The sequence below is a fragment of the Lytechinus pictus genome, chromosome 3 (assembly GCF_037042905.1).
Source record: "Lytechinus pictus isolate F3 Inbred chromosome 3, Lp3.0, whole genome shotgun sequence".
NCBI lineage: Eukaryota > Metazoa > Echinodermata > Echinoidea > Temnopleuroida > Toxopneustidae > Lytechinus > Lytechinus pictus.
This window is the reverse complement of record NC_087247.1, coordinates 57,970,927-57,990,128: the sequence shown is the minus strand read 5'-3', so window position 1 is coordinate 57,990,128 and position 19,202 is coordinate 57,970,927. Positions and strand designations below refer to the sequence as shown.

Genomic DNA, 19,202 nt, shown 5'->3' with positions numbered 1-19,202 from the left:
AACAATGACAAAAAGATGTTAAATCATTTAAATATACATGTATATATATATATATATATATATATATTACAGTCCATGCTGTGCTAATAAAAAATCATGAATAACCAAAGATCAGGTTCTAGAGCTGGTGTTCTATATTCACATCTGGGTTTGAACTTTGGAAACTATGTTGTTTTTCTCAACATGAGGGATGACATGTAACATTTGAAATGTATGGATGTTGAAAATTGTGAACATTTCTGATGACCTTTGAAGATCAATTGAAAAACATAAAATGGAAACTAAACAAGCTCATTCCCAGTTTAAGTTATAGCTGCAGCCTACTTCAAAGACAAATTTATTTGTTTCAACTAAATTTTCATGTGAGATAAACCAAAAGTAAAACACAACAAACATGTTCAGTATATTGACAAATCACGAGGGAGATATTTCAGGCAAGAATGACTTTCACACATGCAATGCTTTGAAGATAGTTCTGTATTTTGACCAGTTGTCTCCCCATTCACTGAATCACATGGTATATCTACATTCCAACAGTATTTATAACTCAATTCTTCACCAAACGTGATGTCTCTCCTTGCAAACATGGCCACTCTGGGAACTTCATTATGGACACGGACAACAACCAAGAATAAATTAGGTTCACAAGAATGATTGATAAACCTTGCTATATTACCTTTCAGCCGTGCATCAATAAAAGTTTCTATTCTGCTGTGTTCCTCAAAGTTTTCCCTGAGAACAAATAAATAGTTCATGTCATCCTTTCTCAGATTTGTCATCCTTGCCTTTGCTTCCTCTTTTGTCAACACTTCTCCAACATACTCGCACACAAACTCATTTTCTTCTATTGGTTCTAAAACACGGACACCCCAACCCTTGTAACGAGTTTTAAAGACTTCCATTTTGTGATGGGTGCCACGTTGGACCAAGCGATTAACACAATTCTCACCACACTTACAAGATGCATTGCATTCAAATATTGGTTTTGAGGATGTAAATGATGGATCACGTGAAGCTTGATCAGGTAGTCTGTTCTCACTTTGAAGCAGCTTCCCAGATAAAGTGTAGTTTGGTCCATAACGCTTGAGACAAGGACATGATGGCCCACAGGATGGAACTTGACAGGAACATCCACAGTACTCTATTTCTTGGGGATCTGTTCCCATCTGTCCATGACCACGTACATTTGACTGTATATACTAGAGAACAAAAACATATGAAGATATTCTTAATCCAGCATTTAATAATCAAAAGTAGTGAATTTACCAAGCAGTTGCCAAGTGATCTGTTAAAAGATAAAACCCCTAAAAAAGAACAAGACTGCAGAAAGACTAACCTGTTTGATCTTTCAATGGTCTTGTAATGAACTTTCAGTGATCTCCGAGTTCTTTCAAGATTCCCGGCTGATCTTTCAGTGGTCTTTGTGGTCTCTGCACCATGATCTCTTAATTAAAACTTTTTGAAACTGTTCAAAAAAATCTTTCAGATAAAATGAACCTTTAGTGGTTTTTCAGTGGTCCTCCATGAATCTTCAAATGTCTCATTAGTCTTTCCATTATTTTTTGACAGTCTCTCAAATTGTTTTGCGTAGATCTCTGAAAGACTTAAAAAAAAAAAAATTTCAAAGTTTATAGATATAGATTAGTTTATAAAATGTGGATATAGGGGTAATCCCCCTTCAAAAACCTGTAACAGGGTGTAATAGGCTTCTCTTCTAAAATTAATTTTGACACGGCTTCCCCTACCAATAGGGGGCACGGTAATTGTCCTAGAACCCTTTCGAGTGTGACATAACGTAAGGCACCGTCCCGAGGGGGGGGGGGGGGGCACTCGACCAAAAAAGTGATAGGGGTGTGACGCGGGCGAGACAAAAAACGGGGGCCTTGGAGCGGGCTTATTGTAAAAAGGAGGGTCCTCGGAACGGGCTTCGGAACTACAAATGTTTGTGAAAACGGGGGTCCTTGGAACGGATCACCAGCATGTGAGTGCGTATGCATCCCTATGGAACGGGCATGTGTGCATGATGTAGCTAGCGCGGCCTTCGCCGGGTGCGCTCGCGCAGAGGCGATGGTCGGACAGAGCTCTGCGGCCGCTTTTCACCAAAATTGCAGCTCATTGTAGCAGATCAATGCGACCGAAACGGCATAACGAAAAATATGCGAAGCTCTGGAGCGGATTTCTTTCTTCTTTTTTCTCGATAAGAAGAAAATGCTATGCTTTGGAGCGGCTTTCTTTGTTCTTTTTCTCAATAGGACAAAAATGCTATGCCTTGGAACGGAAATTTGAGTGTAAAAATGGGGGTCCCCTCCGCGGCACATACCCACTATGCATTATACTGAGTGCCCCCCCCCCCCCTGGGGGCACCGTACCTGTCGATAAAGCGCGAACGAATACAGGAGCCCATTTCTCAACACCGTCATAAGCCTAACTTCTTGAATCTTGACTAAATCAGAGATAGTGAGCTACTTGTCCGCTAACCTTTTAACGAAGCCCTCTTTGCCAAGATTGGGGACAACAACCTTACTAAATATTTATGACACCTCCGAACCTGTCAAATTCTTTCTAAATGACATGTGTAGACTATGACTTGCAAAAGTGCCTCGAAATTTGAAAATTATAATCCTACGTAATCGATCATAGAAGTTGAAATTACATTGCAAAACAGGCGTGATAGATCATTCAATAATTGTTGGTAAAATGCAACAAAACCATTCATTTTGAAATAGTAAAATAATTGAATCGATAAAAATTCTACCACTTCAGGTCATCCATAACTGGACTTGAATTCAATGTTTTCAGACCCTTATCAACATTTTTATAAATTCTTTCTCTAATTTATGCAAAGAATTTGTCAAATCGTGTTTCGGCATTTTAAGATTTTAAAACTTTGTTAAACTATATTTTGATGTTTGGAACCATATATAAACGTATACCGGTAATCATCATTATTTTACAAAGAAAACCATTGTCATGATTGTGGTTTACTTCCGTAAACCATTAAAATTTAGGGTCTACTATTATCCAAGGGGTACAGTATTTCAACGTCCACATGTGATTTTTTAGTCACGAAATTAATCATTCATAAATTTCGTTTTCTCAGCAATTGAATGCTCCAGTCTTCATGGTTTAAGTGTGTTTTGCCTCTGCTATTATTTTGATCACTAATTATTTCCAAATTCATCACAATATAAATAATTGCAGTTTTATCATATTTTTGCTTTCTAAAAATTTACCTCGAGCGATGACTGATGTTCGTGCAGGCTCCACTCCACTTCACTACCGCTACACTACGCTCCACCTACCCGAGTAGGTGGAGCGTAGTGTAGCGGTAGTGAAGTGGAGTGGAGCCTGCACGAACATCGCTCGAGATATGGCAGTGTATCCTATTGCCGGACACCTTTATTTCAGTGCTTTAAAAATGACAACTAGAGAAAATACAATCAAGAAAAAATCACACTTGCTATTCCAAATATTATGAAAATTATGAATATGATAAAATTATTTTATATTTACCAACCATTTTCTTTGCATCGCAGTTGCCGCATACCCCTCCACGAAAAACAATTATTTTCGTGCGCGACAAATTACATCATGATTCCGGACGCGCGCCGGACGGGTAAAGATATCTTTGATTATAATGATGTAAGAACAAATTTGTGTGATTTTTTTTCTTCTTATATCATATCATGAGTAAATTCTAAGTTTTTATTTGCTTTTTATATCGAATCTGAGCAGATGTTGGTAATAAATTCGTGTTTGATAACTTATTTTATTTTTTCTTGTTAGCTGCATGTTCCATGGCACTTTCCAATAATATATGCTCGCGTTCGTATCGTGACGCTCGTCAAGTTCTATCGATGCGCTGCCGATCGACGGCTCTACTCACGGTAAACCTCGCGCACGGGTACCTTGAGAACTAGCCGTCGACGGTCACCCACAATACACCACACCTCATCATTCGATCGAAGGAGTGGACGAGATTGAAATTCGGCAAATCAGGCCCATATTTCCGTTAGAAAATATATCAATTGTTAATGTAAAACTATGTTATATGATATTTTAAGCATTTTCTGTAATTTTAGAGATAAATAAGGTAAAAGTTTGAATTTTTCGCCTTGTTTTCGCAATCTTGTTCTCTGTTTTGCTCTGTGAAATTGAATTGCGGAAGTCTTACGGTACGAAATTGTTTTCGAACGCAGTAATATGCGCGTCCGGAATCATAATGTGTCCGGTAATACAATACGTGACTATACTAGAAATTATGCTAATTTTGCATGTTATGTGTAAGCTTAAAGTAACTTAGCCAGGCTACGTCTCGTTTGCTCAAATGTATGCTGATGATGCAAAGATTTATAGTGCAGTTAGAAGTGTATCCAATGTGCTTGACCTTCAGGGTGATTTGGACTCTGCAGTCCAGTGGTCCAACGATTGGCAGTTAAAATTCAACAATACTAAATGTAAAACTTTTCACCTCGGACGAGGAAACCAACTGTTAAGCTATAGCATGGAAGGTAAACTTCTGCAATCTTCCACCGAAGAGAAAGACCTTGGCATTCTTGTTGATCCTGATTTGACTTTCCACAAACACGTATCCCTTGCAGTTAACAAAGCTAATCAAATACTTGGCATTGTAAAACGATCCTTCTCGTATTTGAGTGAAGTGACACTTCCCATATTGTATAAATCTCTCGATCGTCAGACCTCATCTGGAGTATGGGAATACCGGTAGTGCCTGGAATCCAAGATTTTTAATGGACATTGACAAGTCCAGAGACGTGCCACTAAATTACTGCCAATCTTAGCCAACAAGCCATGAAGAGAGACTCAAATATTCGAAACTACATTCACTTGTATAGAAGGAAACGTGGAGACATGATTCAAGTTTACAAATTTCTTCATTGTATTGATTTCTGCCAAGTTGATAAGTTTTTTACGATGCACCAAGCCCGCCAAACTAGAGGTCACTCGTTGAAAATCTTAAAGCAACAATACAGACTCAACCTCAGAGGGCACTCTTTCAGTCAAAGAGTTGTCTATGACTGGAACAATCTTCCTGAGTCAGTGGTCACTGCACCTAGTCTAAAATACATTTAAAAGAACATTGGACATTCATTGGTCCAATCTTCACTATGTAGCACGTGATCCAACTCTTTAGCGTACCCTCAAAGCTGTATCGTCTGTATTTCCCTAAGAAGAAGCGACCGGAAGACTTACAGGACTACCTTCTCTTCCGTATATTGCTGATGCTACCGGGCGATAGTATCGATTATCAAGGGATTCTAGTTACATCATACATGTTAACCCAGGCAGTTTCCCGACATCGAGGCACAGACTGGAACTTCAAAAAAACGAAAAGTTCTCTCCTTCTACCCCCGTCTCGATCGGCCATTTTTGTTATGAATCGTAACAAAATGGCCGATCGAGACTGGGGTAGGAGAGAACTTTTCGGTTTTTTTTAAGTTCCAGTCTGTGCCTCGATGTCAGGAAACTGCCACTCGTTAGACCTTCATCCATATAATCGCGGTAAGTGCATAATTTCTGTTTTCACAATTCATTTGGAGAAATATTTAGACCATAAATCACGCTAGTCCCGTGAGTATGGTCAAATACACGGTAAGCCCCTGGGCTCCGGCCCGTGCCGGAGCTCCCTGGGCCTGGGTTAGTTACATGTAGGACCCTGCCATTACAGTTAGTTAACTGCACTTCAGTAGCCAGCTTCAAGGCTGAGGTGCAGAAAATCCAATTGCGCTAAGACTGCGCATATTTTTTAAAATTTTTTTTACAAGTACGATGATACACCAACCTGGTGGACTGTACTTAAACGGTTGATGATGATGACTAGTCCTAGCCCTAGGGTAGGAAGCTAGCCTAAACTTAGTCAAAATCAAAGACATGACTAACTTGTCCAGGGGCAGGGGCCCGTAACACAATTTAAAGCTTAGCAATGATCGTAGAACATTTTTCTAACATTGAATGCATTGACTACAATGTACAATCAATCATGAAAATTAACCGTACGATCAATCGCTAACCTTGGCTTGGGACCCAGACTGACCCAGGTGTTTAGAAACGGGCCCCAGCCCACTTGTTCACTGCAACCACCCTGCCTGTGGGGAATCTACAGGTTGGACTATGGCATGCCAATGCTGTACTACAGAGCACACACTTTAAAAAATGATTAAAATATCACTTTTGTGACCAAAATTACTAATTTCCATACAGTTGCAATTTTTTTTCATTAGTAACTTGGGAATAATTTTTGTATTCACTAGAGCACTCAAAAACTTGAATTTTTGGCATATTTTGTGTACGCCCTCTATTGGTGGAAAATAATATGGCAAGAAAATTTTCATTTTTTAATCTCTATTTTTAATTAAGAAAAAATAATTTAAAGAATCAAATTTACTTAAAGGCCAAGTTATATGACGAATAGGTGTAATGGAAACTGTCAGTGTAAAAAAATCAAGCATTTGTCCCAAATAAAAAGAGAAAATAAGCCAAACATTGCCATCCTTATTTTGCCACACATGGAGATATAACTGAGAACAAGGTTATATCATAACCTTGTTGAAGTTGTTCATTGAATGAGTGCCCCAGCCCAGCCCCAGGCAGGACGCGAACTAGAGTACCGGTAGTAGAGACAGCCCAGGACCAAAATCCAGTTAAAACCAATTAGGGCAAAACCAATTGAAACCAGTTGGCCAACTGGTTTCAATAGGGAAATTGGAACAACTGGTTCCAATTGAAAACCAGTTGCCAATTGGTTCCAATTGAAAACCAGTTGCCAATTGGTTCCAGTTAAAACCAATTGGGCAACTGGAACCAGTTGGCAATTGGTGTCAATTGGTTCCAGTTGTTCCAATTTCCCTATTAAAACCAATTGAATCCAATGGAGGCAACTGGTTTCAATTGGTTCCAGTTGAAACCAATTGGAGGCAACTGGTTTCAAGTGGAACCAGTTGAAACCAATTGGTTTCCAACTGGATCCAATTGGAACTAATTGGAATGAACTTAATTAGTTACAAATTAATTAGCATTTGCACTAACTATTGCTCATATGCCAACACAGAAGCAGTATTATATGTCTATTAATACCAATGTAAAGGGCATTGATAAAATACAGACTTTCATATGTATATATTGTATGGAAGATCTTCAAATATATGTATTTTTATTTGATGTAATTTGGTAACAGTTAGTGGTGTACTAATTATCCTTTAATCTGTTTTAATTATAATCTATAACATTTATGAACATGGTTTTCACTGCTAAGTATTCTAAATACTTATTTTTAAAAAGTGTGGCACTTGAAATTGAAAAGAATTAAATAGATACATTGTTAATGATGATGAATCTCATAAAACATTAATCTGTGCACACTGGCAGATAATATGCAAATTAACTGGTTTCAATTGGATCCAGTTGGGTAACTGGAAAATTTCCAATTGGAAACCAATTGGAAATCATTTCCAGTTACCTAACTGGTTCCAGTTTTATTTCCAGTTACCCAACTGGTTCCAATTAGAATTCATTTCCAGTTACCTATCTTTCCAGTTAGAAGTCATCTCCAGTTACCCAATTGGTACCAGTTGGGATTTCCAGTTACACAACAACATGGTTCAAGTTAGGATTTCCAGTTACCCAACTGGTTCCAGTTAGAAATCATTTCCAGTTGGAAGTCATTTCCAGTTACCCAACTGGTTCCAGTTAGGATTTCCAGTTGCCCAACTGGTTCCAGTTGGGATTTCCAGTTACTCAACTGGTTCCAGTTAGAAATCATTTCCAATTGGAAGTCATTTCCAGTTACCCAACTGGTTCCAGTTAGGATTTCCAGTTACCCAACTGGTTTCAGTTAGAAATCGTTTCCAGTTGGAAGTCATTTCCAGTTACCCAACTGGTTCCAGTTAGGATTTCCAGTTGCCCAACTGGTTCCAGTTAGGATTTCCAGTTGCCCAACTGGTTCCAGTTAGGATTTCCAGTTGCCCAACTGGTTCCAGTTGGGATTTCCAGTTACTCAACTGGTTCCATAGTTAGAAATCATTTCCAATTGGAAGTCATTTCCAGTTACCCAACTGGTTCCAGTTAGGATTTCCAGTTGCCCAACTGGTTTCAACTGGAAATTGTTAAATTCCAGTTAAAACCAATTGAAACCAGTTAAAACCAATTGAAACCAATTGAAACCAGTTGGAAATCCAACTGGTTTCAATTGGATTTTGGTCCTGGGAGGAATAACCGTCGTTTCTGGAGATGTATTCAACAATTTCTGACATTTTACTATAATCCCCATATGTATTGGTGAGTGAGCCAACGCAGTTCAGCGGAACAACCAAAATACAGAGACTGAAGCTTTTGGTCTAGACGCGAACGTAAATCTAACGTTACGGTACGGTACCGGGTACGTATATTGCTGATGCTACCGGGCGATAGTATCGATTATCAAGGGATTCTAGTTACATCATACATGTTAACCCAGGGAGCTCCAGCCCGCAGCGGGCCGGAGCCCAGGGGCTCACCGTGTATTTGACCATACTCACGGGACTAGCGTGATTTATGGTTTAAATATTTCTCCAAATTAATTATGAAAACAGAAATCATGCACTTACCATGATTATATGGATGAAGGTCTAACGAGTGGCAGTTTCCCGACATCGAGGCACAGACTGGAACTTCAAAAAAACGAAAAGTTCTCTCCTTCTACCCCCGTCTCGATCGGCCATTTTTGTTATGAATCGTAACAAAATGGCCGATCGAGACTGGGGTAGGAGAGAACTTTTCGGTTTTTTTTAAGTTCCAGTCTGTGCCTCGATGTCAGGAAACTGCCACTCGTTAGACCTTCATCCATATAATCGCGGTAAGTGCATAATTTCTGTTTTCACAATTCATTTGGAGAAATATTTAGACCATAAATCACGCTAGTCCCGTGAGTATGGTCAAATACACGGTAAGCCCCTGGGCTCCGGCCCGTGCCGGAGCTCCCTGGGCCTGGGTTAGTTACATGTAGGACCCTGCCATTACAGTTAGTTAACTGCACTTCAGTAGCCAGCTTCAAGGCTGAGGTGCAGAAAATCCAATTGCGCTAAGACTGCGCATATTTTTTAAAATTTTTTTTACAAGTACGATGATACACCAACCTGGTGGACTGTACTTAAACGGTTGATGATGATGACTAGTCCTAGCCCTAGGGTAGGAAGCTAGCCTAAACTTAGTCAAAATCAAAGACATGACTAACTTGTCCAGGGGCAGGGGCCCGTAACACAATTTAAAGCTTAGCAATGATCGTAGTCGTAGAACATTTTTCTAACATTGAATGCATTGACTACAATGTACAATCAATCATGAAAATTAACCGTACGATCAATCGCTAACCTTGGCTTGGGACCCAGACTGACCCAGGTGTTTAGAAACGGGCCCCAGCCCACTTGTTCACTGCAACCACCCTGCCTGTGGGGAATCTACAGGTTGGACTATGGCATGCCAATGCTGTACTACAGAGCACACACTTTAAAAAATGATTAAAATATCACTTTTGTGACCAAAATTACTAATTTCCATACAGTTGCAATTTTTTTTCATTAGTAACTTGGGAATAATTTTTGTATTCACTAGAGCACTCAAAAACTTGAATTTTTGGCATATTTTGTGTACGCCCTCTATTGGTGGAAAATAATATGGCAAGAAAATTTTCATTTTTTAATCTCTATTTTTAATTAAGAAAAAATAATTTAAAGAATCAAATTTACTTAAAGGCCAAGTTATATGACGAATAGGTGTAATGGAAACTGTCAGTGTAAAAAAATCAAGCATTTGTCCCAAATAAAAAGAGAAAATAAGCCAAACATTGCCATCCTTATTTTGCCACACATGGAGATATAACTGAGAACAAGGTTATATCATAACCTTGTTGAAGTTGTTCATTGAATGAGTGCCCCAGCCCAGCCCCAGGCAGGACGCGAACTAGAGTACCGGTAGTAGAGACAGGAATAACCGTCGTTTCTGGAGATGTATTCAACAATTTCTGACATTTTACTATAATCCCCATATGTATTGGTGAGTGAGCCAACGCAGTTCAGCGGAACAACCAAAATACAGAGACTGAAGCTTTTGGTCTAGACGCGAACGTAAATCTAACGTTACGGTACGGTACCGGGTACGTAGTCGTAGCGTAGCTCGAGTCAAGTACCGGTACCGGTACGGTACGACCATGGTCTACGTCTGTTGACTTCCCCGACAGGGTCGAGTGCAGTGCTCCCCCGCTCGGCCCGTCGCAGATCGAATTCGAAAGCACGCTATGTACCATAATATTAGGCCTACCTACCTCAAAATCAGAATTGAATTCATGGTCGGACAAACCCTGTGATTCAGGCCCAGCAAAGATAGAAAAACCCTCCATGTACTGAACTGAACAAGCTAAACCTAGTCCTAGATTAACGTGTTTAGTCGAGACGTGTCACGAACGTAGCTAGAGGGCAGCAACACTTTGCAGCACAGTATATATACAGAGATATAGACTCATGTGTTAAAAATGAGATTTGAAAAAAATCCCATAAAACCCATCACTGACAAATTACTGCTCTCTCATGGGACTGTACAGATTCAGTAGTAATCCCTCTCTATGCCCATATGAAAAAAAAAATGTTCAGATATATATGCACTGTTGATTTTATATGAATATTTTCCGAACAATTTACGAAATTGTCGGATCCTATTTGTGGTGTGCGCCCTTCATAGAGATTAGTATACATCTCTATGGCGCCCTTATTATATATGGGAGAGCGAGTATTGCTTTTAATTTTAGGAAGGTCCACTCCGCTCAGATTTTAAAGCCCCGCCCCTCACTCAGAGAACTTTTTAGGTAGATTGTAGAGTTTATTTGTTTTCGTTTGTTCAATTTTACTATTTTTATGGATGATGAATACTGTATTTCAACATTCAAAATGGCTGCTATATGCCCTTTTTGTGAACATTATTTGTCTCCACTCAAATTGTATATTATACATTCTAGATATCAAAATACAGCAATGTTCCCACATATGACATAATAAATGATATATCTCGTTAGTAATGACGATTTGCATTTATTACTTTGTTCATACATCGCGAATTTTTGCAGTTTAGTGCTCATTTTTGTAAAAATTAGTTTTCCCTATTCATATTGTAAATAATATACAATGAATGGCCTATGGCGGCCATTTTGAATATCAGGAAAATAAATATTTTGTCAAAAATTATTTTTTCAGAGAGTATTTCACTTCTGCCACACAATTTCATGCATTTCATAGCCAATGTGCGGACAATTTTATGATTTTCATGGGTAATTTGCATATTTTGGCGGCCATATTGGATTTTGCCAATTTGCGGAAAATGCTCAAGGTTACACGAGTGGCATCATCCAGATTCGTAATCAGCACCCTCGAATTGACAAGAAATCATCAATAAATATTGTATATATAAAAAAACAAGATTTGGTCAATTCTCTATGGGGCCTATCCTGGACTAGATTGGGAAACTTAAGTGTGTGGAAAGACAAGGTATTTACCGGCATTGAAATTAACTTTGGTTTCTGTTCATCTGGAGGAGTAGTAAGTCTTACAAGTGTAGGTAATACTGTGAAAAAGGAGGATAATGTTTCAAGTAAATGACAACTCGTTTCAATATTATTCTATATCTTGTATTTGGGTACATAACTATATTGATCTGTTTACATAGTATTCAAGTAACTGGTGATACAAGTTATAGTTTGAGAGCTTGACATAAAAAGGTACATTGTCATGCGCAGGGAAATATATACGAATAATTTATATTGATGTTTGAGCGGTAAGCAACATAATAAACATTATAAACATACAGCCATAAGGAGCAAAATAAACATATGTCCAGCCATAAGGAGCAAAGAAATCGTAATAATCAATCAGATAATCAGATATAATCAAGTGATCAAGATACATCTTGGATACTAAGCATACCAAACTGAATAGGGGTAAAGAGACGTAACTATAAAACTATATGAAGTGGCCTGTTGGGGCGGGTGAGACTGTAAATTAAACAATGAAATGGGTCGAAAAGGTATGTAAAGGGTTCAATAATTACCAAACATATTATGCATTTATATATAAATATGTATATACAAGATCAGATATATTAAATACAAAAGTGGTTACCTATAATTCCAGTGTCATGGAGAGTGTGTCGACTAGGTGTGCAGGTACCACGTAGCCAGGATTTCATTTTGGAGGGGGCGGTAAATGCACGCGAAGCGCGCCAACACTTACAGAGTGCGCGAAGCGCGCTCCCTAGGGGGTGGGTGCAGGGAGGGGGAGTTTCCCCTCCCGCGCGAAGCGCGAAGCTTTTGGTGTTTCATAAATTAAAATGAAAAGGAGCCGTCTCTCTTGTCTCTAGTACCTATATCAGCTCCAATTCAGTTGACTATATTGTGATTTTGAACCTTGTTTTCAAAAGTGATTGTGAACGCACAAAAAGGAATACAATGGAGGAAATTAAAATCATAATAACCCCGTGCGAAGCGCGGAAGCTTAAGCGTTTTATCATTTTTTTTGCCATGAAAAGGGTCCCGAGAAAAGGGTATTTTTAAAGATATATTGAATACTTCCCTTGGAAATATCAGATTTGATTACAAACAATTTAGCGACAGTGCATATCTTTAACTCGCAAAACAGAGGAAAAGAAGTGTATATGCAGGGAGGAAGATATTCCTCCCCGCGCAGAGCAATAAAACTCTGAAATTTCAAAGGGCGGACGTGTCATCAAATGCAGATATATCTAATACCTCATATCGGCTCTAATTCAATTGATTTCCTAAGATTATTGAACTTCATTACAAGGAAAATAGTGCGCAAAAAGTTGAAACTTCTGTGATTTATTAAAATTATATAAAAAAGGATGCCTAATTTATTTGACTTATCCTGAAGCGCTTCATTTGAATTATAAAGAAACCTAAGTGTCATTCAAAATTTCACACTGAGGGCAAAACACAGGACAGGAGATGAATGTGCAGGGAAATAACATGAAGATTAATAGAATTTGAAAAAAAATATTGTACTTTTTTATTTAATACGACACGAATTTTATACATTCCTCTTTTTAAATTAGGAACCTGTTTGCCCCAAATTATGGTTTTTTAGTAATGACCTGAAAAGCAGGAGAAGTTGACTTTATGGAGGTGACGGCAGAAATTTATATAAAGATTTTACCCGCCCGGAGCCGACCCGACCAGAAGTTGCGCGATCAATTAAAAAAAAAATAACATCATATACTTCGGCCTAACCTTACTCTAATTCCATGCCCTATTCTATACATTTGAACTTTAACTGGCAAGAAACACATATACAGTAGCTGAGGTGGAAAAGCAGGGTTAGAGAAAGGGTGGGGGAAACAATGGAGAAACATCAATATTGTCATTTAACCGCGCGCAGCGCGGAAGCAAAATTCATATATAAATTTAGAGCAAGAGTGAAGGAGTTTCTCTTTTGAGAAAAAAAATAAAGAATAAAAAGGAAAAAAAAAACCGACAAAGTTACCTTTCTTCCCTTTCCTCCCTTCCCTTTTCTTTTTTTCCTCTCTTTTTTCCCTTCTTTTTTTTCCTTTTTGGGGACGTTTTTTTTTTTTTTTTTTTTTTTTTTTTTTTTGGGGGGGGGGGGCGACCGCCCCCACCGCCCCCCTGGCTACGCGCCTGGTATGAGGTGAAGTGAATGTGTGTGTGTGTATGTGCGTGTGTGGAGGCATGCAATGGGTCATTGGTTCTAATTGTCAACATTGATTCCGTTTGGGGCGAGGGTGCGGAGAATGGTGATCCAGTATGATTCTCGGTGTAAGATGATTGAGCGGTATTCATTGTCTATCTGTTCTATTGCCATGATTGAAACATCGTTTATAGAATGATCAGGGAGGTTAAAGTGGAGGACATAGGGGATGATTATAGTGTTGTGATTGTGGTGGTGCGGTTGTAGTTGCGGATTTCTGATCTGGAGTTGCTGAATCTGGTGTAGAGTGTGTTTTCTGTTTTGCCCCCGGGGGGGGCACTCAGTATATAATGCATAGTGGGTATGTGCCGCGGAGGGGACCCCCATTTTCACACTCAAATTTTCGTTCCGAGGCATAGCATTTTTGTCTTATCGAGACAAAAAACAAAGAAAGCCGCTCCAAGGCATAGCACTTTGTTCTTATCGAAAAAAAGAAAAAAAGAAATCCGCTCCAAAGCTTCGCATATTTTTCGTTACGCCGTTCCGGTCGCATTGATCTGCTGCAATTTTGGTGAAAAGCGGCCGCCGAGCGCTGTCCGACCATCGTCTCTGCGCTAGCGCACCCAGCGGAGGCCGCGTATAGCTGCATCATGCACGCACGCCCGTTCCATAGGGGTACATACGCACGTACTCGCACGCTGGCGATCCGTTCCAAGGACCCCCGTTTTCACAAAATTGTAGTTCCGAAGCCCGTTCCGAGGACCCTCCTTTTTAAAATAAGCCCGCTCCAAGGCCCCCGTTTTTTGTCTCGCCCGCGGCACACCCCTACCACTTTTTTGGTCGAGTGCCCCCCCCCCCGGGGTTTTGCCAACGTATTGTTTATGACATTTTTTGCATGTGATGAGGTATATGATCCATTCAGATTTGCAATTGAGTTGTGAATTGATAGGGTATGTTTGGCCGGTGATCGTGCTGGTGTATGTTTGATTTACTGTTGTGTAATTGTGTAACATGCATCTTTTTGATTGGCAGTTGCGGAAGCCGTTAATGCTGTTATTGTTGTCGTTGTCTTTAGGTGGTTTCAAACCGCCTCGATCACAAGAATCCCCGTTAATTAAATTACGAGAACTTTTTTAGGCTGAAAAATACCCATTAATTATTCCTGCATTCACACCGCCCTGAAACATACCCTTCGGGATAAGTTCCTGAAGTTACGAGCATGCGCAGTATGGTCTGATAAGCAGCAAGGCGCGAAATTCAAAATCACTAGCCCAGCAGCAACCCATGCACGGCGCCGCACCCAACGACACGCTGGGCTAAAAGTTCCCGTAATATGCTTTCAGACCGCCAAAATACCCACGACCTTGGAAAAATCCCCGCGAAAGTTCTCGTAATTTCGCCAAGTATCGGGTATTTTCTTTCGGGGATATTACGCGTAGTTTGCTTTCAGACCGCCAAAATACCTGGTATTTTCTGATCGGGGTAAATTTCCCGATCAGAGAATACCTGGAACTGGCGAACTTCGAGGCGGTCTGAAACCCCTAGGTGGTTTCAGACCGCCTCGAAGTTCGCCAGTTCCAGGTATTCTCTGATCGGGAAATTTACCCCGATCAGAAAATACCAGGTATTTTGGCGGTGTGAAAGCAAACTACGCGTAATATCCCCGAAAGAAAATACCCGATAAATAGCAGGTACTTGGCGAAATTACGAGAACTTTCGCGGGGATTTTTCCAAGGTCGTGGGTATTTTGGCGGTCTGAAAGCAAATTACGGGAACTTTTAGCCCAGCGTGTCGTTGGGTGCGGCGCCGTGCATGGGTTGCTGCTGGGCTAGTGATTTTGAATTTCGCGCCTTGCTGCTTATCAGACCATAATGCGCATGCTCGTAACTTCAGGAACTTATCCCGAAGGATATGTTTCAGGGCGGTGTGAATGCAGGAATAATTAATGGGTATTTTTCAGCCTAAAAAAGTAGGTGGTTTCAAACCGCCTCGATCACAAGAATCCCCGTTAAATTACGAGAACCTTTTTAGGCTGAAAAATACCCATTAATTATTCCTGCATTCACACCGCCCTGAAACATACCCTTCGGGATAAGTTCCTGAAGTTACGAGCATGCGCAGTATGGTCTGATAAGCAGCAAGGCGCGAAATTCAAAATCACTAACCCAGCAGCAACCCATGCACGGCGCCGCACCCAACGACACGCTGGGCTAAAAGTTCCCGTAATTTGCTTTCAGACCGCCAAAATACCCACGACCTTGGAAAAATCCCCGCGAAAGTTCTCGTAATTTCGCCAAGTACCTACTATTTATCGGGTATTTTCTTTCGGGGATATTACGCGTAGTTTGCTTTCAGACCGCCAAAATACCTGGTATTTTCTGATCGGGGTAAATTTCCCGATCAGAGAATACCTGGAACTGGCGAACTTCGAGGCGGTCTGAAACCACCTATTAGGTGGTTTCAAACCGCCTCGATCACAAGAATCCCCGTTAAATTACGAGAACTTTTTTAGGCTGAAAAATACCCATTAATTATTCCTGCATTCACACCGCCCTGAAACATACCCTTCGGGATAAGTTCCTGAAGTAGTTCCTGAAGTTACGAGCATGCGCAGTATGGTCTGATAAGCAAGCAAGGCGCGAGATTCAAAATCACTAGCCCAGCAGCCACCCACGGCGCCGCACCCAACGACACGCTGGGCTAAAAGTTCCCGTAATTTGCTTTCAGACCGCCAAAATACCCACGACCTTGGAAAAATCCCCGCGAAAGTTCTCGTAATTTCGCCAAGTACCTACTATTTATCGGGTATTTTCTTTCGGGGATATTACGCGTAGTTTGCTTTCAGACCGCCAAAATACCTGGTATTTTCTGATCGGGGTAAATTTCCCGATCAGAGAATACCTGGAACTGGCGAACTTCGAGGCGGTCTGAAACCACCTAGTGTGTCTGTTGTGTTTTGGTGTGGGGTCAGCCGCTTTTGTAAGGAGGTCACGTAAAGTGCGGGCTCTCCTGAAGGCTACCATGGGGGGGGGGGGGGTACGACGTCCTGGAAGGTGGCGTGAAGTAGCTGGTTTTCTGATAATGTTGGGTTGTGTTTTTGGATGATTCGAGGGACTTTAGCTGTGATGGGGTCATAGGAAACTACTAGGGGGGTTCGGGAGGAAGGGGGGCGTTTGGTGTTATATTGGTCACGTGGGATTTGGCGTGCGCGGTCGATTTGTTCCTGAGTGTGTTTGGGGTCGTAGTTACGTTGTGTGAAGTGATGTTGGAGTGCATTAAGGTGGAAATCGCGGCGGATGGGTTGGGAGCAGTTACGTGTGATGCGGAGTGCTTGACTGTAAGGGATATCTGTTGAAGATGTGATGGGGGTGACAGGAAGATGGGAGGAGATAAGCATGGGAGTCGGTGGGTTTGGTGTGTAGGTCGGTTATTATTAAGACATAGTTATTGTCAATTCTTACAGTTGTGCCAAGGAAAGGGACTTCAGAGTGGGATGCTTCAAATGTAAATTTAATTGTGGGGTGGATCGAGGGAGTTGGTATCATTTTGGAATTTGGTGAGAAGTCGGGGGTATGCATATGCGGTCCAAATGGAAAAAATATCGTCGATATATCTCTTCCAAGAGCCGTTCAGGATGGATTTTTGTCCGTGGAGTAGTTTTTCTTCAATTGTATATACCCATGAATATGTTAGCATATAAGGGGGCCACGGGCGTACCCATGGCGGTGCCTTGAATTTGTAAGTAGTGGGTTCCATTGAATTTGAAATTATTGAGGGTCAAGGTGAGGTGTAAGAGACGGATAAGGTGGTCAGTGGGTGGGTGTGGGTTTTTTTCGTGAGTCCAGCGCTTTTTGACAAGCTTTGATACCTTCTTTGTGAGGTATGTTGGTGTATAAGGAAGTGACGTCAGCTGTGACGAGGGTATATAGAGCGAGCTGGGATGGGGTTGTGAGGATATCTCGTATGTGTTGGAGGAAGTGGGTTGTGTCACGGAGGTATGATGGGAGTTGGTGGACAAGTGGACGGCGGTGGGCATCAACAAATCGGGAGATCTCGACTGTGGGGCAGGCGCAACCGGATACGATTGGGCGTCCGGGGTTATTAGGTTTATGAATTTTAGGTAAGAGTACAGGTTTGGGGTAAGTGGGTCTTTTTGGGATTAGGAGTTTAGGTCGTCATCTATATCAGACGAAATGGTGTTTTTTACTATTTGAACATATCCTGGTGTGAGATCTCTGGGGAGGGTTTGGTAAGTGTTAGTGTCAGATAACTGTCTATTCCCTTCTTCTATGTATGCAGATTTTGACATAATCACAACACTAGACCCTTTGTCTGCCGGTTTTATGACTATTTCGTCGTTATTCATTAGGCTATGTGTAGGGCATTTCTTTCTTCCCGTGTGAGATTGCCTTTGTTTTTCCTTTTCTTTTGTTTTGCTTGAAGTGTTAAGTCATTAATTTCTGTTTATTTGGTGTCAAGATAATCGTGTAGTTTGGGGTTATGTACGTAATTCGGTGTCCATGTGCTCTTTTTTTGAAGTGATTTGGGTAATGTGATTTCAGGCTCATCGTCTGATGAGTTGTTGTGATGTGGAGTTGGGGTGTTGTTTCTATCTGTACGAAGCCCCAAACCGGACATTTTTGACAACGAAAAAAAAAAAAATTATTACGTACGTACGTGGTATTATTACGTACGTACGTAGTATTATTACGTACGTACGTAGTAATTATTACGTACGTACGTGGTATTATTACGTACGTACGTAGTGTTATGACGTACGTACGTAGTAATTATTACGTACGTACGTGGTATTATTACGTACGTACGTAGTATTATCACGTACGTACGTAGTATTATTACGTACGTACGTATTATTATTACGTACGTACGTAATATTTATCACGTACGTACGTAGTATTTATTACGTACGTACGTAATAAGCACCTCGTCGAACCTGTAATCTTAACAGATCAATGACAGTCGGACTATAGATTTTGACTACTTTTGATGGATGTCAATCTTTCGATTTCCACACCTTTTGTGAATATAGATCTGCTGGACACTTAAGGGGGGTCACCCCTCCCATAATAGTGTTGGCATTATAATATTGATACATTATGTGATCGAGCTAAGTCAGTTTGTGGAGTAACAAGAACATAAAAATTAGCATAATGTACGTTCATAGAAACATTGCTATTATCACCAACATCCTAAAAGATTTTTTTTTAAGTGCAGGGGTCAGCAAAGGCGGATCCAAGAGAAAAGGACAGCGCCCCCCCCCCCCTTCCCCCTATTGGCGGCGCAATAAGAAAACTTCGGGACTCAAAAAGAAAAAAAAAGGAAAGGATCGATCGAGATGGTAACAAGAAATAATGAAGACGGGTCACGAGTGAATAAAATGAGGGGGGCGGTCGAAGACTTTGAAAAAGTAATCTTTCATGTCAATTTATAGAGGTTGATATGGAGCTTAAAATATTCAATTTTAAGTCAGTACACAAACATATT

General features: G+C 40.5%; 1 protein-coding gene across 1 annotated transcript; it reads right to left on the bottom strand.

Moving 5' to 3' along the window:
- Positions 1-316: 316 nt before the first annotated feature.
- Positions 317-10,464, bottom strand: LOC129256915 (histone-lysine N-methyltransferase SETMAR-like). Its single transcript, XM_054895134.2, has 2 exons — positions 10,316-10,464; positions 317-1,199 (listed from the first exon to the last, which is right to left on the bottom strand). Exons 1-2 carry the CDS (start codon positions 10,388-10,390, stop codon positions 399-401), a joined length of 876 nt encoding a protein of 291 aa, XP_054751109.2. The 5' UTR covers positions 10,391-10,464; the 3' UTR covers positions 317-398.
- Positions 10,465-19,202: the final 8,738 nt, after the last annotated feature.